The following is a 23,982-nucleotide window of genomic DNA, read 5'->3' on the forward strand; positions in this document are numbered from 1 at the left end:
TGAACAGGAATGAAGGATGTGTAAAACACTACTTTGGAACTGTGTAAGTTTTTGGTTTTGGCATGTCACAAATGTGTTTCAGGACTGCACAGCTGCAGTGGGACAGTGGTGTTCACCTGCACTTCACCTCTGAGGCAATGGTTTCATCAATTAGGTGCTCAGGTTTTCACTTCTTTCTTTGTTTCTTTTTTCCAGTAGAAATGATTTCTGGTCTTTTTGCATTGAGTAGCCCAGATTTTGTTTGAAAAAGACTACTTTCTCCTCATTGGGTTTCCGGGGAAAGAGATTAACAAACCTTCATAACTGTTATTCTGAATCCTAGGGAAGTTGTGGCCTCTCCCAGGTAGCCAGTTTTCATTTTAAATTCCATTTGCATTAGCCAAGAAAGTAAACTGGCAAACCTTCAGTCTTTATATAATTTCATCTTTGCTAACCAGATAACCTTATTGTGGTTTATATGGTATATAGAGAACACCACAAATATGTCAATTATTATTTCCTAAAGCATTCAGGTTTTAACAGCACTATGTATATCTGTCTTGCCCAAGGATTTGAAGTTTTAGTAAAATGTTTCATCCATCTACAACAAGCTGGGGAATTGCTGGCAGTGAACACTTGTTAGTTTAGGATCCTCAGGAGGATTTGTAATGTATTTTTATGTTGTTTTGGGTTTTTTGTTTATTTTTTTAAATGCCCTTTCCAAGGAAAAGATGTGGTTGTTAATTTGGTCAGCTCTAAAGGTAGACCTTTGAGATTATATGTGCTGCAAACCAGCAGTTAAAGGAGTGGAAAAGTCAATTGAGGCTATTGCTACATAACGGAAAGGGTTTTCCTCTCAGAGGCCTTGGAAAAACTTGCTGGAGGTGGATACCTACTACCGTAACATGATCGTTATTTTTCCCTTTTTGTTTCCTTTTTAAATGTCATATGCTGAGAGAAGCCTCTTCTTTCCTGATGAGTAGTGGTAAAAACAGGTTTCTGTGGAAAGAGAATTCCACCCACTTTAAATAAAAAGAAAACCTAAAAAAGGTTCCATATTTTTAACAAAATAAAGCCAAGTAAGCCTTTTCTTCTCATCCTGTCACTTTTGATGTCTCATTTTATTCTTCCTTACCTGACTGAGGTCTTTTTTAAAAGAATCAGATCACCTGTGGGCAGCCATAAATCATTTCTGCCATCTAGGTTAAAACACCTACAGTGTTGCCTGGAGCTTTTTACAGGACATTTTTCCATTCTTAGTAAAAAGTGTTGATTCTATTGAGCTGCACTATACCAGTAAGTCTTGGGTATAAATTTGCCTTCATGCTGTTATTTGTGGGTATTTTCATTATTTCAGATTATGGAGATTTCAAGCTGTCACACTTGAAATCAGTTTGAGTGGTGAGGAAGCTGAGAGTGGTTGTTTGGACACATGCATTTATCTTTACAGAGAAAAGGAAGAGGTGCAGTGCATTTTTAGAGAGATTTGTTCAGCTCATATCCCTTCCTATGTTGTTCTCTAAAATGATAAAACATTTCTGACATATTGCCTGGCTACTCCATGGCATCTGTAACAGGGCCGTCAGTACTTGTCGTACAGCAGCTATACTTTGTCCCCTCAGAATTTATGTAGGTGTCTCTTCCTCTGTGACGATAGCCTATTCAGAATAAAGTTCTGATGTATTAATAAAATAAATCCTAGCAATAATATTGGCCCATCATTTGATGATGGTAATAATACTGTTCATACACAAAGGCAAAAGTGCTTCATTAATTACTTACGCATTTTGTAAAGGAGGAGGAGAATGTACTCGTATTTCATTAAGTTTATGCTGTGCTTTTAATGCATTTGTAAATATGGACAATGTCAAATAATGTTTACCAGAAATAAACACATTAATATGGTCTGGACACTTAAGAGTCCCAAAGACCAGCTGAAGAGCTCTCTGGCTCCATATTGTTAACTTTACCTAATTCTTGTAATTAAAGGGAAATTCCAGCAAGCATTGAGGGTTTTAAAGTGTCAATATACCAAAAAAGGGTAGGAAAGCTGATATAAAGGGCTGTAGGTTGACATCATCATACAAGCAATATAATGGCAATACAAATATTTTGTGTGATTGCTCAAGAAATTAAAGGAACAAATACAGGTTTGATTAAAAAAAGGGAAAAAAATAAACCTGAGTAATGAAATAATGAGATTGGTCGGTGAAGATGAAGATGTAACAGAGGTTTAGGGGCTTGCAATTTTACTTAGTGTTTTAGGCACTATGATTAAAAAAAAAAAGGATTGTACAAAACCTATACATATTAAAATTAATACTTGGACAGAAGACTGATCTGAAAAGGAGGTTTCAATGTAGGGTTATTAAGTGGGGTTACTTCTAGTGACATTTTTCAGGGATCAATAGAAAACCTAAAATTAATATAGTCATTGAAATCTGAAAATAAATACAAAATTACTTCTACATTTTGCAGATAAAAATTCTTGGTTAAAAGGGGAGGATAGGGAATTTTTTATAAAGTGGTTTGGATCAGCTACTAAGCTGAGCCACTTGAGCAAAGTTTATTTTAATTCAGCTAAGTGTGAGGTCATACATCCAGGAACAAAGAATGCAGGTCCCACCTACAGAGGGGGAAGGGGCTTGTTTCCTGGAAAATGGGGGCCTTGAGAAGGATTTCAGGGTCATAGCAGGCCAACAATTTAACATGAATTCCCAGCATGATGGTTGGCAAAATGGAGTAGTGAGTTCCTTGGGTTAACAAACAGATAGAACAGTACCTTAGAGTGATTCTTCTCCTGTATAGATCGCTGATTTGGCCAGAGCTAGAGTTGTGTGTTTACTGATGAGGTGCTTTCTGTTTAGATGATGTTGTAAACAACTATAAAACCTATTCAAGTGCCCAAGGGAAGGCCTCACTTAGAAATCTGAACTAGTCACAGCGTTTATTTTAATGAAGGCCAAGAGGCACCTAGGACGGTATTTGTAATCTGGCAGAGGAAGGCATGACAAAAACCTGTGACTGAAAGGTGACTGCACATGCATTTAAAAAAACCAGACCCAGGACTTTTTAAGTTCAAGAGGGATTACTATAGGACCTAACTATATGTGTTTCTGGAAAATATGCTATAACTAAACAAATGATTTCATGTAGTGGAAGATTAACAAATGAAATATAATGTCTGGGGTATACAAGTAGGCAGACTAAATGATACAGTCTATTACTGCCTCTTAGGATCATTTATTTTTACAAAACCAAGAATTTCAAGGAGCAACATTAGTATCCCAGTGTTTGTTTCTAAGAGTTTCCTGTTGATAAAATAGGGATAAATTATAACAGAGCAATATCAGTTTCTCTGTACTGGATTTTTGCGGCAGTACCAAAGCAGATAGATACAACAAAATCTCACAGCCAGTGGGATAAAAAAAGAGCAGGATGTGATTTGTGCCTGGGATTGAAGATATAATTTCTGAACAAGTAATATAGAAATTAAGATAAAGGTACAAATATTACGACTAGCTAGTGCCAATGGGTATGTGTTTAATACGTTCACAGCGTAGTTCTGTGAATGTAACGTGCTGCTGGTAAATATCCAAGTCTAGCCAAAGCCATGCAACATGAGATGGTGCTTGAGCAGGCTGTGCTGGGAATCTGATGCATGCTTCTGACCTGTGACTGTTCTGTGAAAGGCTCTCTTTGTGTCTTGAATCTGACAACTGAAGCTTCCTACGCAGCTATTTTTCTTCTGTTTTCTTTAGCTATTGCAAAGCATTTAGAAGTGGCTGGTGGTGATTTGGTATGTGCTTGTAGGGTCAGAGCTTTGCCATCCTGACCTTTGGCTTTGGTTTCCTTTTCTTCTCCCTCTCCCCTTTTCTGTGTTTTTACCAGGCTATGAGTAACACGCTTTTGATGCACTTGCAGCTCTTTCAAGTACTCCCTGGCCCCCACAGTTGCTTCTTGCACTGTCTGATGTTTTTCCTCTGACACGCTTACTGTTCTCTGATCTACTCTTATTTCAGTGCTGCACCCCAGCCAATTTGGAAGTGGAACCTGGAAAACTAAGATCCAAAAGTTCATACAGTAAGAAAATAAAGAAAGGCTTCACCCCTTAAAATGAAACAACCTCATCTTTGACCTAGTTTAATAGCTAGGACAAGCATATTTATTGCTGTTGGTGCTGTGCGCTGTAACAAAGCTGCTTCCAAGCCTGATGCCATCAAGCACACAGCCTTTGAAAGCTGAGTTACCCAAGGACCGTGATGCTGTACTACCTACTCCCAAACTGGAGGGCATCGAAGAGCTCTTGTTCCTTTTGGAGCTGGAAATGAGGGTCGAAGTAATACCTCTTTGGCCAGTAATGTTGAAAGTTGCCTCCTGGCAGTGGTCTGCCAGTATGGTCAGTATTAGAGGTATTATCAGCCTCCACCATGCAGCCAGTTCCAGTTGGCTTATGCCTGAGACCTGGAAAGATGCCTTTCTCCACAGTATTAGTTCTTGGTTTTTAATGGGTTGCAATTTGTGGAAGGGGTCATTTTGTATGACAACCCTTTACAAAAAGTGTACAGTGCTCTCAGGGGACCACACAGATGATGATGATAGGGAGGAAAGTAGCAGTTATTTCTGGGGTGCCCAAGGAGAGCAGATGGGCAAAAAGAGGAGTTGCAGAAGAGATGAGTTACATAGTGCTCAGCGTGCCATCATGTCTTGTTGAGATTAGTGTGAAGTTAAGTTACTTTCTACAATGAAAAAGTAGAGTTAGCAGATGAAACCACCAAGCCTCCAACAGTTTGAATGTTGCTGAAATTGCTCCGTGGGTGCTGGCATCTGTTACCTGCACATGCTTTCTGGTATACTTTGAACTGTTCACAGATGAAGTGGTTGGGAAGTCAGACGATGTTGCTGTCTTTGGAATCAAAAGTGGTTTTTGTTGCCTGATAAAGACAACATTTCAGCCTTTCTTCATTCTGGCATTTGTGTAGTTTTGTATCTCAGCCAGATGTGTTGAACAGAAAAAAAAAATCAGCCTCTATTAGTTAAGGGGAAGATGCTTCCATTCAAAAGAATAATGTGGACAGATCAAGATTATTTTACAGCTCTACTATATAAGATAATATCTGGGACAGATAAACTTGCATTTTAATGACTTTTTGTTATATTGTGTCTTCCTAAAAACAGAATTTAAAAAAAGCGCCAATCCCCAACCCACCTTTTCTTCTGATACTTTCTGTCTTATTACTCCCATTGTTTATAATCTCTTACAGATCTCTTCCCAACGATTTGTGCGTATTTAGATGGCAGGGCCTGCAGTTGGGTAGGGGCTAACCTTGCCCTTCCCCAGCTTTGCTGGCATATCTTCCCTTGCCCCAAACCTCAGCGTATTCCAGTTATCCATTTAGAGTCCCTGTGTATCATCTAGAGTAGTCTAATGCATAGGATGTAAATTTCTGTTGCCACTGAAGTGTTACATGTTCTGGAGGTGAGAGATGGGGCTTTCAAGAAGTGCTGCTGTTAGGATGAGCACTCTTGTCCTGGTGGATAATGTACGAAAAAATGAAAAGTAATCAAATGCAGGCTGCAGATGTGTAAAGTGGCAGTACCTGCACTTAATCATATTTGGTTAAAACATTATTACTGTTAATGCAGTATTGCTGTTGTAAAGGGCCATTTTTTTTTCCATCCCCCATGAATGCACTTCCAGCTTCAGAGTAGAGCTCTCAGCTTTGATCTGGGGAACTGTACGGTTTGCACTTGTTTGTGGAAACATTTGCCTTGTTTGTTTTTAAAGCCAGTGGAACTCGAAGGGAAAGTTTTCTTTTTCCTTGGTTCCCCTGAGAAACACTCGTTCATCCCTCTCCCATCTGCAGGTTTAAACAATCGACCTTTGTCGTCGTACAATATCCTCCAGCCCAGCCATCTCTGAGAGCCGGGCAGCCGTATCCGCTGACGTGGTTGCTGAGCAGGAGGCTCTGCCTTTTAATGAATGATCAGTGAAACAAGGGGAAAAGCCTTATCCTTGCTGAAATGAATGGCAAGTTTCCACTCCGTCATTATTTCAGATGTAAATGGACTAAAATGACTATGAGGTTCCTGAAATGTGACCTGATTCCTTCATCTTCTTCCCTGTGGTTTTGTGTTGGTCATGAGCAGGGGGTGGGAGCCTGAAGAGAGGAGGGTGTTGGCAAAGAGGTGTCTGGATGATCAGAGGAGAACGGGAGAAGAGGAGGGAAGTGATGAGGAGGGAGATGACACAGAGGCAGGGTATTACTGAGGTGGTTGTCAGCGTGCTGATACCTAGGTGTGTGCAGCATGGGAGACCTAGAGGCTAATGAAATGCCCATAGAGTCGTCCATAATGCTTGTGCTATGTAATGGAAAAGTTTCCTTCAACTCTTCTCCTCAACATTACTTGGTTAATAATATTAATTATGTTGTTATAGAAAAGTGAATGGGAATTTGTCATCTGTAGAGATTTCATTTTTTCTGGAACAATATGGTAAAGTAGACAATTATAACACTTATTTTCCACCCATATTTGTTTTAAATCCTGCCCTAAAGAGGATTAGACTAATAAATATTATCTTCTCCATTTAATAGTAGAAGAATAGACTTGTGTGGCATTATTGCAACACTCCTCCCAGGTGCTCATTGTGGACCTATCCATTCTCCTGTGACTGAAAGAAGGATTTATATTTTTGTGTGTAAATACCTCCAGATTTCTTAAGCAAACTGTTCGCATTTCAGCAGTATGTCAGTGAAAGTATATGAACGCCATTCTTCCCATGCACTCAGCCTTTCTCTCTCAGATGCATGCATGCAGCAGGCTGAGTAGTGTGTTTCTTTGCAAGACTTCCAAGGACCATTTCTATCAGCTCTAGTCAACTGAATTAAAATACTGTCAGTAAAAATGTCAATGATAACATTCTTCCTATCTCTGTCCTCTTCTACTGAGGATGACTCTGCTTACTTTCAATCCTGACACAATGTTACTATTTTTTTTCCTTTAGCTGTTTTTTGCAGGATACTGGGCTTAAGTAGAACATTTCTTTGTTCCATACATGTGTTTCTTATAAAGCTGTATTGATGAAATGTTTTTTGTCACAATGATGTTGAAAGGATCATTACAGTGTGTTGTCAGGCCTTCAATTCTAGTCACCTTAAAATGAAGTATCCATCAAAATATTTTTTCCACTGCTATTGTGATGTTTCGTAGCCTTCCAGGCTTGCTGTCATCTGCCCTGACTCTTCTACCAGGTATTCAGCCACTTTGACCATTTGAGATGCCAGGGTTAGAGCTGAGGGGACATCTGGATGTCTGCCAGTTGGTACAGACTGATGCTTTTCTCAAACAAATCCACTGCAAATCTAGGGAATGCAGCAGGATAATCTCATTCAGCCCATAGATGTTTGACCTGCTGATAACAAGGTGACCTGCTAGATGAGATAGACATACTTTCTGACAGTGTGAGATAACATGTGCCCTAGGACCCAGATCCAAGAAGGGGAGTGGGTCCTGTCTCAATTCACATAAACCTGTGTTAGATGCTTACTCCCCTTGAGAACTGAGAGCCACCTCCAAATGGGAGTAGGCATTTAGCCAGCCACGTTGTGGAATGGTCAGTGGGAAATGCTGAGGAGAGGAGCATGTCCTGTATTAGCCTGCCCTGTGGCTCCCATGTCCTCTACAGAGATTTTGGGGGAAGCCTTTTGATTACTTCACCATTGCCTCTTGGGATGCTCTTGGAAAGTTGCTTCTGCTGTTTTTTTTTCTTCAAAAGGAGGAAGAAAATCAATCTGGAGAGCAAGGGAATTAAGGGAGGGATGGCTGCTCTCTCTTACAGAGTAGCTCAGGGGTTTATTCACAGCTGCTTAGAAGTAGGCTGAGCTCTGGCAAAGACTGAGGGCACAGTTCCTTGGAGCATGTCTGACCAGCAGCCATCAGCTGCGGCACTGCACCATGCCCCCAGTCTGAGCTGCCACACATAGTAAAAGAGGTATAGGACCAGCAAGAAGGGCTCCTGACCACCTCTGTGGGCTGTGGTTTTGGGGAGGGGCTGGGAGGGTCAGTCCTTAGCCCCAGTCCTTGGCTCTGAAAACAGCTTGTGTGTGAGATTTTGCACTGAAAGTTTGTTGGATGACACATAGGCACAGCTGTTTTTATCCCTAGCTAGATGTCCGCAGGAAGAAAGCGAGAGAGTAAGCAATCAAATACAGTATATGAATGCTAAAGTTAACTGTGATGTTTTGACCAAACACTGCTCCCCGAGGTCCATGGACATGTTGAACTTTTAGCAGACCTGTTATCATATATGATGAGCCCTTCTCCTCTAACAGCTTCATACACAGAGACCTCTGTGTTCGGCTTCTGCATCAGGGTTGGAGGGAAATGCTGTATAAAGGGAAACAGGTAGTTGAATTAACTCATATTCTGGACACAGTGTGTTTTAAGACACTATTGAAATATCTTTAAAGCTTGGTTTTGATAAAATCTTGTATCAACAGAATACGAAATGTGGTAACTCCAGTGGAAAAGACAAGTACATGATAGGGTTACATATGTGCAGGAAGAGTCTGGGTTTAATTATTGTCTTTATTCTGCATATAATTCCCTGCTGAAATAGATCATATTTTCAGAAAGAGAGTAGAATAAATCAATTTTTGAATTGTTACCTCTGATCTTCCTTCTTGGGTTCTCTTTGCTCACCTAAGTTCAGGTCTTCATTTTGCAAATACCCATCAGCTTCTGGACCTTCTAACAGTTTGTATTTCTGTACTGTCAGTATTGCAGGTATCCAGTCATACGTTATGGAGGCTGGATGTTTCTGGCCTAGTACCAGGAAAAAGCTGGGCATCTGAGCCCAGCAGGGCTGCTTTCTTCAGAGGGGGAGTAACCTGGTTTTAGACAGCTGAGGAACTTTCCTTACATTTTATCTAAAAAACCCCAATGAAAGACTGAAAATGAACTATAAAGGGGAGAAAGGGAATGGATGATAAAAACGTAAGTGTAAAAATTAGGTTCAATAAAAAGCCCAACATTCAAATGTATAGATAGGATGTGAAATGGTATTGTCATAATGCGTTTTAGTACTGAGCTGGAAAATCAAGGTCTGAGCTTACTAATACATAATGTCGTATTTGGGTGGCATGTAGTGAGTTTTCTTACTGATTAGCATGAAGGGGTTATCGGTAATACATTATTTGTAACCTTTGACATGGAATATTTATGTTATTGATTTCAATCTCTCCCATGTCGACATCAGTAATACCTTTATCGCTCCCCAGCTGATAGCAGGGAGCCAGATGCGGAGGCATGGTGAGCACTTACTTAAACTCAGAGTGTGACTGTGCCCAGCTGGGGTTTGGACTCACAACTCTTCCCCCTCTAAGTGTCTTCTCAATGCATGCAGGCTCTTGGGCGCCTGGTGTTTAATTAATACCAGATTTCTCCAGGATTTGCTCTTCTCTCTCCCACAACATCTTTCCAGTTATCAGTGTTTGCGAAGAGGGGTTGCTGACCTGATGGAAACAGTTGTGTACTGGAGTAACACATTTAGGAAGAGGACAAAGGAAGCAGTCCGATTCTTTCAAACACTAACCCTAAAAAACACTCGAGGGTGTGACACCCTGCAAATCCTTTGCTCTTTTTTTTTCTTTCCCCCACTCTAAACTTCGGGATTCTTTAGAAGCCGTGTAATGTTTGAAGTTTAGCAACAAAGGCTATTCGCCTACTTGTTGAACTGTAGCTGTCACAAGATCTTAAAAGAAAACAGAAGCATGTATTATTGAAACATCAGGCTCCTGATTGCCTTCATATGCTATTAATTTGACAAAAAATTCACCAATAGTGTTGTAAATGAGCTTTTACCAACCAAGTAAACTTCTAGTTCTGCCTCTTCTCTGGGAAAGAGTTTACAGTTGGGTGTTTTCACCCTTTAACTACAGAAACATCTTAAAAACAGAAACAAACAAACAAAACAATAAAAAACCCACACCCACCCATACTTGTGTGCAGAATGGAAGCTAGATCTTTTCTAGACAATATTGGCATGATCATGTTTTATCTGCCTCTGCAGTGGTGAGATACCAATGCTAAAATTGCAGCAATCTGAAATAAATTATTACAAGTCTTAAAATATCTTTGTCAAAGTAAACACAGGACAGAGGAAGGCTGTCATGAGGACAGAGGTGGTTATTCTTTTGCACAGGATTAGTAGAAGGTTGAAAGTATTAACTTGTACTGGGAATTGACACCAAGGGATATAAACTGGGACTCAGTAAGTATTGCAAGGAACAGGGCAAGGAAGTTAAATTACTCCTTACTCATTTTCAGGTACAAGAATGACATGTACGCATTCATTCATCTGAAATGAATGATAATCTGTATTCCAGTTTAAAGCCAATTTGTCTAATTGATATTTTCATTGAATTGCATGGGACTTAGGCCTTGTGTCCTGAATGACTCACAGTTTAGAGAGGGAGGCTGGAGAAGGTAGTGGATTTTAAAGTCAAGCACTGTCATCTTATTTTTTCATAAGCCATAATGTATGTTTCTTAAGACCTACAGCTGATATTTCATTTGATAAGTTGTGAAAGTAGTGGTCTTTGGCTCTGAAGGCTGGTGGACATGTGAGTCATTTTTTATATCATTGAACAGGGAGCTGTTTATCTCTTGGCACTGCATTGCAGACGTATGTGGTAGTGACCTGTGAGCTGATTAAAGTGTTATGCTGGATTAGCATTAGCATGATGGCTTTTATACATTTTACAGCATTAATATGTTGTCTGTTAAATCGAGATTCTCAAATTTATTTTGAATGTTTTAAGGCTGTAAAAATTCCCGTAGTCTATTATTAGTGGTTGTTTAAAACTTGAAATAAATATGTTTAGACTAAAAGTTTCAAGTCAAGTATTTTAAAAGCCAGGTTCTTGAATTCATTCTTAGTCATCAAACTAAACAGAGCTTGATTCTCAGAAGTACTGAAAAGCTGTGCTGAATTCAGTGAAAGGTCTGGAATCTATGCATGGGTTGATGTCCTCAGGATAAAGTTAGTGGGAGTAGAAAAAAGGCCCAACAGATCAGAGAACTTTCCCACAGAGAAAGAGGAAACTCCAGAAAGACACGAATAAGGATGAAAGCAAGGGACAACCGTAGAAGTCATCCTGACAATTACATGTATTTCCTCACTCGATGCTGTTGAAGATTACTTCATATTCATTGCTTTGAAGGACCACGTTTCATCCTTTATTACTGCAGGACTCTTGCTGTAGGTTGTGGGGATTATTTACATCTCAATTTATTTCTGAGCCCATTGGCCATAATTAAAAATGGAATTTGGCATTCTCCAGAGCCCCTGCTAGAGACTTTCACCTTGTAGAAGCAAGGGGATTAGATGTGATGATTTATTGGGCTCATGTACAATCCCCTGACTGTACTGTGGCACTGAGCCGAAAGAAAGCTGAAATGATATTCAGTCCTCTCTGGCAACCACTTGCATCATGAGCAGAGTAAATCCTATCCCTTGACTAAATCCCTCTCTTGTTCCATCCAAATTTGCCCAAGTTGCTGATGTGTGGGGGCTCTTGGTAGCACAACGTTAAGGTTGGAGAAGGCAGTGGCTGCCTGCCAAAGCAGTGTGCCTTTAGGATGTTGGAATCTGTGCCTGTGTTTGTGTTGTCATGACGTGCCTTAGGCTGTGCCTGTGAAAAGTGCAGAAAATTATTTCTTACAGTCATCACACTCCATCTTCAAGAATGAATTGGAAATGATGTTCAGAATCACAGCTCTGATGTTTGGTCATTGCTCTGTGATTGCTTTTCAGATTTTTAGGACTTTTTGGTACTAAAGCCAAACAGAAATGCAGTCATAAATCTGGCAGAAAGTTTGCTTGTTTGCTTTCTTCTCCCCTGCTAAGCCAGAAAACAAAAAGGAAGAAGATGATGGCCATGCACAGCTTCTACCACAGCATTTAAAAATGTATATTTATTTGAGGTGATTGTTCCGGGAGAGGAGGTGGCAAGCCTGCTCTTTGTTAGGGTGAGCTTTCAGGAGGACCATGGTGTCTTTTGAAACCTCTCTAGGCACCTTATTGCTTTCTTAGATGCTCTTAAAAGTGTGCTCTTTCTGGACTCAGAGTTCTTTGTCTTTGCTAGATACTAGTGAGGGATCATCCTATAATACCCTTGATAAAACCCCAGCTTGTTCATATGAAAACACCTTTTTCATCAACTCAGAGTAATGTCATGCAACGTGCCTCACAGGAACAGATAAAAGGTCCCAGCAAAAGGATGCAGCTGGCTAGGGCTGTTCCCATTGCAGGAAGGGATACTGGCAGAAGGGTAATTTTCTCAGACTGGAGTGTACTGATTTCTGCAAAAGCCTTATTGCAAAAGTTTCTTATGTCCCGAATTAAATGTGAAAGGGAGAAGGAAAAAAACTCCACCACCCTGGAGAAACTGCTTGTTAAGAACAGGAAAACTGCATGGGATAGATGATGGCTTGTGGGAAACCCAGCTTCAGGCTCCCAGTGTAATTCAGGCACAGTGAAAACTTGCAGCAGTTCAGTGACATCCAGTGTGTACAGACTGGATATTTATTGTTATTACTTATTGAACCCTTGTTATGCAGTTGTTTCTGCTCTAATGTGAACTCCATGGATATTACACTTGTTTTAATGTCCTCCAGACATTTTTTTATATTGATGAAGCTGTGCTCTCTGTGTGCTAGGATTTGCTAGGGATGCTTTTTCATGATACAGAAGTGTCTTTAACCTTCGACACTTCCTCAGTATAGCAGCATCATGGTTCAAAATGGTGAATACATGTAAAACCTGCTTGTGGAAATTATTTCCCTTGGCAAATCCACTTCATTAGGGCCTTGTAACCAATATGAAGAGTAACACATACAGTTTCCTTGACTTGAAGGATTTTTCAGGCTATCTCAAACCTGATTGTCATTGCATCTTTTGACTTCCATTTAGAAATCAGGAATCATAGAATGGTGGGGGTTGGAAGGGGCCTCTGGAGATCATCTTGTCCAACCCCCCTGCTTGAGCAGGGGGCACAGGAACACGTCCAGGTGGGTTTTGAATGTCTCCAGGGAAGGAGACTCCACAACCTCTTTGGGCAGCCTGTTCCAGTGCTCCGTCACCCTCACAGGAAATAAGTTTTTTTCTCATATTCAGGTGGAACTTCCTGTCTTCCAGTTTATTCCCATCATCTTGACACCCACCCTTCAGATATTTATAAGCATGAATAAGATCCCCCCTCAGTCTTCTGTTCTCCCAGCTGAACAAACTCAGGTCAGTCAGCCTTTCCTCATAAGAGAGATGCTTCAGTCCCTTGATCATCTTCGTAGCTTTCTGGACTCTCTCCAGTAGTTCCCTGTCCTTCTTGAACGGGGAAGCCCAGAACTGGACACAGTACTTCAAATGTGGCCTGACTAGGATGGAGTAGAGGAGGAGGATAACCTCCCTGGACCCACTGGCCACACTCCTTTTAATGCACCCCAGGATATCGTTGGCCTTCTTGGCCACAAGGGCACAGTGCTGGCTCATGGCCAACCTGCTGTCCACCAGCACTCCCAGGTCCTTCTCAGCAGAGCTGCTTTCTTACTTAAAAGCAATCCATGGGCTGGAAGCAGTACATTTGTGTAGACTGAAAGAAGAAGAAACTGGGTGTATTTTCAGCCTAAAATAATACTTCTCCAGATTGCTTTTGGGCAAATATTCATTATTCTCTTCATGTGCTCACATCCCAGACAGTCTGTGGTGTACCTGCGGGGCAGAACTGTCTTGTCTCTTACTGAGGACAAATCCCACAGACTGTCGCCTTCACGTTTGTAGGATTGTGAGCAGAAGGGACTGAACATGTGGCAAAATTAATAACTGGGTAACATTCGTACTTTCATCCTTAATTAAAGACAAGTGGGTATGTGAAATATATTTCCCCAGGGCTGTGGTAAGGGAATATCCACACATGTAATTAATCTAGCTGCTGGAAGTCACAATTTCACCGCTAAAATGAAGCAGAAAGAGACACCAGCGAACAATGTGGGCACACTCCACCATTCATTGAAGTCAATGGGAAACACGTCTTTTGACTTCAAAGGGCTTCGGACTGAACCCTGAAAGATCACATTAAAACACTTAGAAGTCATTAAGCACTTATTCTTGCTATACTGCACTAATAGAGCTATAAAAACTATAGGTGGATTTTAATTTAACCCACTCCCTACATTTTAATTGTTCCGTGTTTACACAGTTGGTTGCATACAATTGGATTAGGTGGTAATTTGCCTGATGATTTATTGTGTTTGACTCCTGCTGCATGGCATGTTTTTTTTAGTCTTGTTTCTCTGTATACGTAGTCGTCTTGTATGCTGATACAATCCTCACTTAAGTTAATACACATGATTTTCTGTGAGAGCAAAGCTAGTAGCTTCTGTGAGTTGTAGTGTTGATATTTAGTAATCTCAGTACAGTACAACTCCTACCCTGAGAGTGGGACTGTGGAAGGGGCTGAAGGCATCAGTGTCTTTTCTGCTGAGGGGACTAGCAGTACCCCAGAGCGTGCATCACCCTTTTTATGGGATGGGGAAGAGGTCACAAAGCTGCCATCACCACTGCCACTACATCCGCTGTCGATCAGCATCCATTACCAAGAAAGCACAAATCGCTTCAAGCAATGCATGGCCTGAACTTCAGGTGCTCTGGGCTGCTGCTGAGCACGGGCCACTGGTAGACATTGGTAACAGGGAAGGGAGTTCAGGGGCTGGCTGGAGGCTTCAAGGTGCAGGAGGGTAAGTGTCATCCAACCTGGTGTCTGTTATTATTCAGCCAGCTAACAGATGATTTGGGAATTTGGTTAGCTACTAATCTTTGTCTGACATTAGAGATCTGTGGCCTGTCGATGTATTAGACAGAGCAAAATGTTGCCTTTAAACAGATCAAACAGGGTGGTCAGAAAGCCAGTTAGTGCCCAGGTTTCCCACATCTGGAAGATGAAATTTAAATTGCATTGCATCTCAATTACTTGTTGTGTTTGGCAGGCTGTGTTCAGAGAAGCCCTCTAACTAATGCAAGGCGAAGTTGAGAGTTGGCCCATTGGAAGATTTGTTGTACTTACTTATGGTATTTGTTTATTGCCTCAAATCTGCGCTGAATTTCATGCTAAGATTTAAAGTAGCTAAAATTTAAGAGGTACGTTTGCCTATGAAAAGGTAGAGCATTTGCCACTTGTGTTTTCTGGTAAATGGGATTTTGGAAGTCAGGGCTGAGCCGAGCACAATGAGCATTTTGTCCTCGCAGAGCAAACTGGATTTAGGTGTTGCGTGTTGTGACAAATGGTATGAGTTTTGTGGCTTGGGCTCCAACAACAAGAAAAGGCAATCCTTTTGTCCCATCAGATGAATAATGTGGCACCATTTAATACATCTGGTATGAAGCCTAGAGTATAACAAATAAAGAAACTGAAGAACTTTCTTCCTTTACATACTGAAAGTGTTACTGTGCTGAGGGTGGGGGGAGCTGTGAATGGTGCTTTCAGAAATGTGGCGGAAGATGGCTTTTCTTGCCCCTGCACATCTGTAATCTTGTTCTATAGCCACATTGGTATCTTTACCCATCCATTCGTTTCATTGATATTGCAAAACAACAAGGCAAGATGGAGTTTTGTTTTCTTTTAATGAGTGGAGCACACTGGAGGTAATAGTTGAAGTCTAGGATTTAGAAATCCCAGAGATTTTCTCTTTGATTCCACATTGTGCAGGACTAATGGAAACACTTCCTAATTTATTTCAGTTTTTAAGAAAATGTCTCAGATTTATTGAAAAACAATTGATTTATACGTATGCCAAATATGCCACTGCTCCTGTGGAACCAAGAGTAGGTCTTGGAAGAATAACTAATTTTTTTTGTTGACTTTTAAAATCATCTGACTTGTTTTGATATAATGTGCTTATTCCTCTCTGGCACAGGAAAGAATAAAGGAAGTAGAGAAGCCTGCTTCCTGTTTGCAGTGTTGAATATAAAAATCTGCTTTAATTGTATGTATAATTGTTTTATATAAAAACCTGCTTACCTGTATGCATAGGTGAAATATCTGTTTGGTTTCTTTTACAGAAAAGAGTCAAAGACGTCATATCTCCAATTGTATTTGAAGCTGCATACAGCCTTGGCGAACATGTGATAGAAAGAGGAAAAGAGGACAAGGAACTGCCTGCTCTCAAGCCCATTCTCCGCTGGAAGAAAGGACAAAAGATAGCGCAAAGGAATCAGGTCAGATTTAGACTATATTATTTCCCTAGGAGGCCTGTGGCTGAACAGACAGCAGAAGTGGACATAAAAGTGGATTGCCAAGCTCTAGGTCATTTGCACACAGTAGCCTTTTTGTACAATCCCTACTATTGCTGACATCAGTGATTCTCCATGACATAGTAACCACTTGTGCTGCCAAGGCTGGGTGACGCAAGGTGAGGTCACTTTCTTGTTTCAGGGTGATTGTGCTGGGAAGGAGGAGATTGAATAAGGGAAAGGACAGGAAATGCCCTACTCCTGGTTCTTCCCTTTCTGTAGGAGATTCTTGTGAAAGGCTTGGCCCTGGCCTTCTTTCCAGGTTGAGCATTCATTAGTACCAGAGGGTCGGGGCTGGCTCCAGAAGAGGACACAGGATCTTTCCGCTCTGTGTGAGGGAAGAACGGTGGACAGAATAACAAAAAATTTGCCTGACCCAACTGCCCTCTTTTCTTGAGGGCTCCTCACGTTCTGTTATGTGTCAAGGGAAACCCGCTCCTGCTGTTATTGCAGGACATGGCATGCTGAAACAGGATGGTTTTGTTTCAGAGAAAGTGACGTGTAGGTGCAGTCATGTACTTATTGGGATCGTATTTTACTCTACTGCAGTGCAGAAAACGCTTCTGTCTTCAATTTTAGTGATAACAAGAGAACTCCCTTAATTTTGAAACACTTCTCGTTTAGAGAGTAGAGATCTTCCCTCCACACCCCTCCCAAATTGTTCCCTAAGGAATTGAAGTGTATGTGATTATCCTGCCTCTCTTGTTTGTCTGTCTTGCCCTTACTAGTATCTTTGGAAAATGCTGGCCAGTTTTGGCAGGTTTTAGCAGGAGTGATCAAGACTGCTTATGAAGGTACTAAATCTCTTAAGAGCCAACTTAAAACTTAGATTGAGTTGCTCAGGGTTGCATTCAGGCAAGTTTATCTTCCAAAGCATGCTTACAGAGTAAGCTTATGCTGGCATTTAAAAAAAAAGACAAAAAAAAAGTGAAAAGTCTGTCTGGAGTCTGGGGCTTTTAGCAGTGGACTGTTACATCTGGTTTTTAACCCTGGAAAACTCATACCTTCTAAGTGATGTTTGCATCATCGTCATCTATAACATTACTTTCTGATGCTGCTCATAAGGATATGTTGTTGTGCAGAAACTGCAGGTCCCTGAATGCTACTCAAAAAAGTAACTAAGACGCTTAAAGAGATTTGCTTTGTTATACATCCAAGTGTTTCGGAATGTATTTGGCTATAATGCTTGTACTTAGAGAAATGAGCATTTCTTCAGGTATGCTTTATTTTTATAAATGTATGAATGAAAGATGCATCTAAGATTTACTTATTTTTATGAAGAGGTGTTGTGTGGCTGTTATGTATCTGAATGTTGTATTGTTGCAAACATCATAATGGGAATTTGTGGAGAACTTTGGAACTTGAGCAGTGTGCTGAAAACCTAAGTGTTACGTGAATGAAACTGCTTGGATGCTTTACCACTGGGTTTAAACTCAAAAGGTCACATCTTGCCCTGCAGGCATAGTCTTGGATCAATATTAAAATACCTAAATGCTGAGATTATAGAGAAGAAATAAAAATATGTTGGGAATTTTCCTGACTTGTTTTCATGTGTAATTTGGATGAGAGGGAGCTACTTTAACAATCCCTTTCCATTTGCTTTCCAGATGTTGTTCACTTAGCTTAGTAAGAAAAGGATTTTGACATCGGGTGTGCCTGCAAGAGTGTTTTCAGCTAAGGAAGTGGGCAGAGCTTCAGAGTTAGTGTGGCAGTCATGGTGACAAAGCCCTGACAGAGTAGCCTCAAGGCATAGTGGCGGGGTCCTCAAAGACCAATTTAATGGGAAAATCAGGGCATAGCATTCTCTTCCAGGATTCTTGTCATCTGGCAAGTAGAAATTGTTTTTAAGGGCCAAGAGGGATAGTAGGAACCAAAGTTTATGTAATAAAGGATTTACATCTTCAAAGAATCTAATTATTCTGGAGGGACCTTACAATTTTGAAGTCTAATTCAAGATAGATTTAGTGGGCTCTTTTCAGTAGATGCAGCATGGGTGAGGGCAGGTGGACAAGCTTAGTGTTAGTGCTAGTACTGAAGGCTTTAAATATAGCTAGTTGTGTCTGGTTTTCAAAAGTCCTAGATCCTATTGATCCAGTAAGAAGTTGGCGTTTTGAAATCAGAAATGTTGCATCTGTTGCTTTGAGGTGCCATTACGATACTTTTAAGAGGTTGACACTTTGCTAAAAAGCTCAGGTGGCTGGTTTTTGTGAATGAATGCAGAAGCTGGAAGTAGTGAAGAGGTGAAGAAATGAGAGGGAGCAGTGATGGGGCAGCAAAGGGGGAAACTTCTGTCTTTCAGGATCCTACTGCAGGTCTGCTAGACCTACTTGAAAAGCCACACATCTTGCAAACATGGGGGCTTTATAGTCACCTAGGTATGAATTTATTTAAACCGAAGCGATACTGAAACTGAAGTGATCGCTTTCACTGGGATTTCAGTTTGTTTTTCATGAACCAGATGTTCCCTGCATGCATGCATGACTTCCCAACAAGTGTGTACAGCCCTGTGGCTCACAAATAAGGAGGTAGGAAAGTCATCAAGTACCTCTTGACACAAGAATTTAAGGTTATATTGAGTATATGAAGTTTTTAATGGTGCTTTGTTCTAATGCATTAAGGAGTCAGATTGGAAATAGTGTTCATGGAAGCCCACCATTAGAAGTGACATTTCCATAATGATGTAACCACAAAAAAGGATTTTGTTCGATAATCATCCTTTAAATCAGTATTACATTGCATTTGAAGGAACAGTCAGGTCTTATACTAATCACTTAGTCCAAAGCAGAGCTATAGTAGTAAAGGAGTGTACAGATGTGGGATATCATACAAAAAGCTTTTATTTATATTTATATAAAATTCTATCTAAAATATATGTGTATGTTAAATATATATCATATTTATTTTATTTATTGGTCACCTTTATTTTAAAAGAATGTGACTTTTACTGTAAAGCAGTGCAAAATGCTTGTATTTGAAAACAAATCAAAAAAACCCAAACCTTGACAGTTCAGTGAAGGAGCCTGCTTCTGTTCCTAAATGAACTGTTCTTGAAATCAAAATATGATAAATAATTTGAATGTTTGATTGATTTAAAGAAAACGATCTTAACTGAAATTTCCAAAGGTAAAAGCATGCAATTGTGGAACTTCATATATTGGCCTTTTTTTTTTTTTTTTTGGTAAGCATATACCATCTGATACTTAAAAATGAAGTAATAATGTAATTAAACTGGCCTGAGGGACTATTTGGCCCAGGATACAGTAACAGCTGATTTCTCATAGACTTAATTATTTTCTTGGTTCATGTATATGCTTACCAGAAACTATGGTTGCTATAGCTTGGTGTAATTATTTGTGGTAGCAAAAGCAAATTCTTAAGGGTTATGTGTATGTGTCTATTGATAGATGCCTCGGCAACTTTTACAATTGTTGGGTGGAGACCGGTTGTGTGGAGAAGATTACAGCTTTCCAAGTTGTAAGTGGCTAGCCAGCTCAGTTCTGCTTAAACAGAAAATCTCTGATGGGTCAAGACTGGGTGGGGAAAAAAAGATTCTACATTTTGAGTGCGTATTGTGAACTTTAAAACTTCCCACCCTAAGGAGGACTTTCCATTAGCTTCTCTCTGCCTCCCAAATACAGTTGCTACCTCCATCCACTGGAAAAAGCTAATAAGTCTTCCTACTTCAGGGAAATTAATGTGTGTTTAGAACTTGGTTTGGCTTAGTTCGTCGTAAGTGGTTTGTACTAAAACATTTATTTTTGTATACCCACTGTATAAATATGTGTCAACCAAGAAGGAGAACGATCTCCTGCCAAATACAGTGGGGATTTGTTCCTAGTAGTATCCAGTAATGTATCTTAGAGTTCAAAATGTGGTATGCTAGAATTCTGCCTCTTCTAAATACTGTAATAAAATCACCTGCTGTTATGTGGATGCAGACACCATTTTGTTATAGGAAAATATTCTCAGTAGATTTAATTGCGTCAGTGTCTTTAGGACTTTGGGAATGGTCTGCCATAAAACTGCTTATAAGTTATAAGAAGAGACTGAAAATGTTTAGGACGTTCTGTTCCCAGCTGTGCCAGTGACTTGCACTGAGAATTTGGGTACATTGCTGCACCTCCGCATGACTGAGGCTGCACGTCTCTGGGATAAACGTCACCTTTTTAAAGCAGAGAACTGTTTGTTGGAAATATTTGTGTTTGAAAAGCTGGTTAAGTGTTTGAACATAAATTAGCTTAGTTGGCAGGTATGAGAAAGTATAGGAGGATTTTTATGGAGCTGAATTATGAACACGTTTAGCAATTTTTTGGTTCGCTGCCTAAATAATGCCATTCTCTATTTTAAAACATGCACATGCACCCCTGGCCTCATACTGAGGACAAAGCAATGACAGATCTGGGCAGGCTGAAATGTAGTGTCCATACACATGGCGTGGTCCAGGTTTCTCAGTGGTGACTTGTCAGAGAAGAGATCCCTGTGTGCCTGCTTGAGTCAGGTCATGTCTCTGCCAGCAAACTGAGCTGTGCCCCCAGTGCATTTCAAGACATTGGAGCGACATATTTATCCTGGTAAGCTGCTGGAATGGCTCTTGGCACAGTTTTAGCCTGTGCCAACTACTGCAAACCATTCCCAGGCATGGGTCAGGAGTTAGGATGCTCCTGTCTTGGAGGCCAGGGCAGTTTAATTTACTGGCGTACAGCTGAAGCTTAGTATATCTGTCAGTAGCTGGATAGATGGAAAGTTTGAAGATTAATTGACTTATACCCGGGCACATAGGAAGTTTTTGGGAGACTGCAGGAGTCAGACTAATTGCCACGTTTCAGATGAAATGTCTTGACACTGAACTCTTTCCTCCTTGGCAGGGTAAGCGCCCAAATTATCTTCTGCATTTATTCTTGCAGAGATCCACCATGTGCCACCCTTCCTGCTTAATTGCCATTGTTTCCCCTTTGGTTGGAGTGGGTTTGCTGAAAGTGCTGATTTCCACTCTTCCCTCTGCCATCCCTTCGGTGGTATCTGTCAGTTGCTCTAGACAAGCTTGGTCAGAGTTGGTGCTGAACTGGCAGGGACTGGGTGCTGTTCGTGCCAGGAAATCTGGAAAGGACCCACCCTGAGCATGTACTGGATTAAGCTGAGTATTACATTTGCCTGCTTGTTGTTGTTGTTGTTGTTGTTGAATTTCAATAAAGAGGAAAGATTTACAAGTCTGGAAGAGATTCAGAACTGAACAAGAACAGCAGGTGTCCAGATGGACTGTACCTCTGAAATGTTTATAATTAGCAAACTCGATGAAGTAAGAATGAGTGGAAATCAGTGCCTGTGATGGTATGCATGTTTGTATATGCTCATTCTTAAGCAATGACAGGCTTGGCCAGTAATTGTTCAATTTGTTCATATTTTGTTTAAACATAGAGGAAAACCAACATAACTGAGAATTTGCAAGACGTGGTTTAATCCCTAGGTTTAGATCTCATGGGCTTCCTAAAGAATAATAGCCAATATCATATGCTGGTATAGACATGAACACACACACACACAGATACATAGATCTTCGTGTCTTGGCGTATGTGCTAGAGGAGGGTCAGACTACAGGGTGATCCTGTCCTAAGTGGTAGGATGTGAATTACCTTTTGTAGTTTACAGGTTCTTCAAGTAAGTAGGTAGAGAAAGGAGAGATGATCACATAAGCATTTGGAAGCTGAACCCTAACTTAAAATCCTACTGGGTAATTTCTGCAGTTCAGCGTAACAGCATGCATTTCATTTCCAAACTACTCTGTGGATGGAGAATTGTAATTGTAAGAAAGGAGGAGTTCCTGCTTATGCATGGAGCTATAAAAGAAAATTGTAATATTCTTAAAAAGCCACAGATATAGGTGACAGACTTCTGGAAGCTAGGCTCCATTAGCTCTGTTCATATCTTTTCAGCAGTTTTATGAAGGATCAGTAGAGCTTAACTGGAATACCTAACATCTTGAGAGGAGATAATATGATAGTATTAGTTGATTCAGTTCAGACTACCTCAGTGCCACAAAATCCTTGTCAGTTCAGAGCAGCATTCATAAATACAAAACCACTGAAGTGCAGGTGGAATATAGGAGAGGACTTCTGCATATCCTTGGGGGTCTAAATGAGCTAAAAGTAGACATAAATTGCGTATCAGATTATTTGAAGATTTTTTTTGCGTTTCCAGCTGACAAAACAGCTGGCACAACTGTTTTTCATTTGTTGTTGTTGTTATGCTTTTATATTTTAAAATACACAATTATGTGATGAGGTTTTGACTCTTATGTTAAAATGTTTAAGTATGAAAGCATCCTGAGTGAAAAAGAGTCATCCTACACAGTTCCAATTTTAGTAGTAGAAATAAGGAGGTTTAGAGTGGAAAATGTTCTTGAATATCGTTAAAGAACCCTCCTGAGATGATATAATTGAATTATTGTGCAGTCATCCAAAATAAATGGAAGACCATTTAAGACAACACAGGAAAATGTATTGAGAGACGTGCTGCAGAAATCTATTCTATAATGGTATGGTGAGATGGGAAAATTAACCCGATAGGTCTTTCCCATCTATTGTTCTATGAATTTATAAGGTCTGAAGTCTTGTAAAATGAGAACACTATTTGGATGATTTGAACTGTTAATGATTTAAAAAATAAAAAATTGCCTCAGTCTGAAAAATGGGTGAGTCAGAACAGAAATCTAATAAAGCTCGGAAAGGCTGGGGGTGTATTTCTATTGCCACCAATTGTAATTCTTCACCCCAGGAGAATATTAGGACAAAAGATTGCGTTGTTAAATCCACTCACTGCTGTGAGGAATAACTAATACATAAGTTTATTAATTTATGCTTGCCTTCAATAGCTAACAGGTTTCGTGCCTGATCTTTTCTAAACAGCTGATTTCATTTGGGAGTTCCTGTTCCTCATATTTGAGTGTCCTCTCTCCTTTTTAGCTTGGTGCTCCAGCCCAGTTTTTAAAACTTACTGAAAGCAAGCAGAATGCGGCTGAAATAGAGGAGAAATGATTGAATTTGGCCATAGATGGCTTGACAAGTGGCAAGGTGCTAATCATGAGCCATAGGCCCAGAGCCTTCCACTCAATAAAGTGGATGAATTCCCCTGTAGCCTTCCCCAGCTGGAGAAGTTCGACTTACATGGTTTCACCCTTACTAGTGTAGTAAAATAATTATTACTGGCCAGTTTCTGTTTTCCTACACTAATGCACTATAAATGAGCATCTGTTTTCTTCGCATGAATACATGCTCTGGTGAAGTCTACATGGAGCTGAGGGAGCTTGCTAGCTAACCTTGGTGCCCTGCACCATGCAGTACTGGCACAGCTCTTTGGTTTCGTAATAGGATTCTGTTGAACACTTATCACTCCCTTCATACTCCTGCCTTCGTCATGTGTTCGCTCCGCCACTCCCTAGGGGTATTGTGAAAATCACGCATTCTCATTTTAGCCAGCACTTCTGATAAAATCCTGGAAAGTTTTTCACACTATTAATTGCTTTTCTAGTGGGAATTTAAATCTGCCATTTTGCACTTGGCTCAGCAGGATATACAAATGGACCATTTCCATGAGTAGTACAGTGAAGCACAGGATGTCTCAGGGGAGTCAGTCACTGCTTATTTTAATCTGGTCAGTAG

At 40.4% G+C, this 23,982-nt stretch overlaps 1 protein-coding gene across 2 annotated transcripts in view; it reads left to right on the forward strand.

The window, feature by feature from the left end:
- ITGA9 (integrin subunit alpha 9) overlaps window positions 1–23,982 on the forward strand; it is a 229,345-nt gene that overhangs the window by 100,669 nt on the left and 104,694 nt on the right. For both annotated transcript variants that reach the window (XM_064443898.1, XM_064443897.1), the window contains exon 16: window positions 16,097–16,252. In XM_064443898.1, the coding sequence (XP_064299968.1) occupies window positions 16,097–16,252 (156 nt within the window). The remainder of the gene's footprint in view (window positions 1–16,096; window positions 16,253–23,982) is intronic.

This window comes from Phalacrocorax carbo, chromosome 2 (genome assembly GCF_963921805.1).
Source record: "Phalacrocorax carbo chromosome 2, bPhaCar2.1, whole genome shotgun sequence".
NCBI lineage: Eukaryota > Metazoa > Chordata > Aves > Suliformes > Phalacrocoracidae > Phalacrocorax > Phalacrocorax carbo.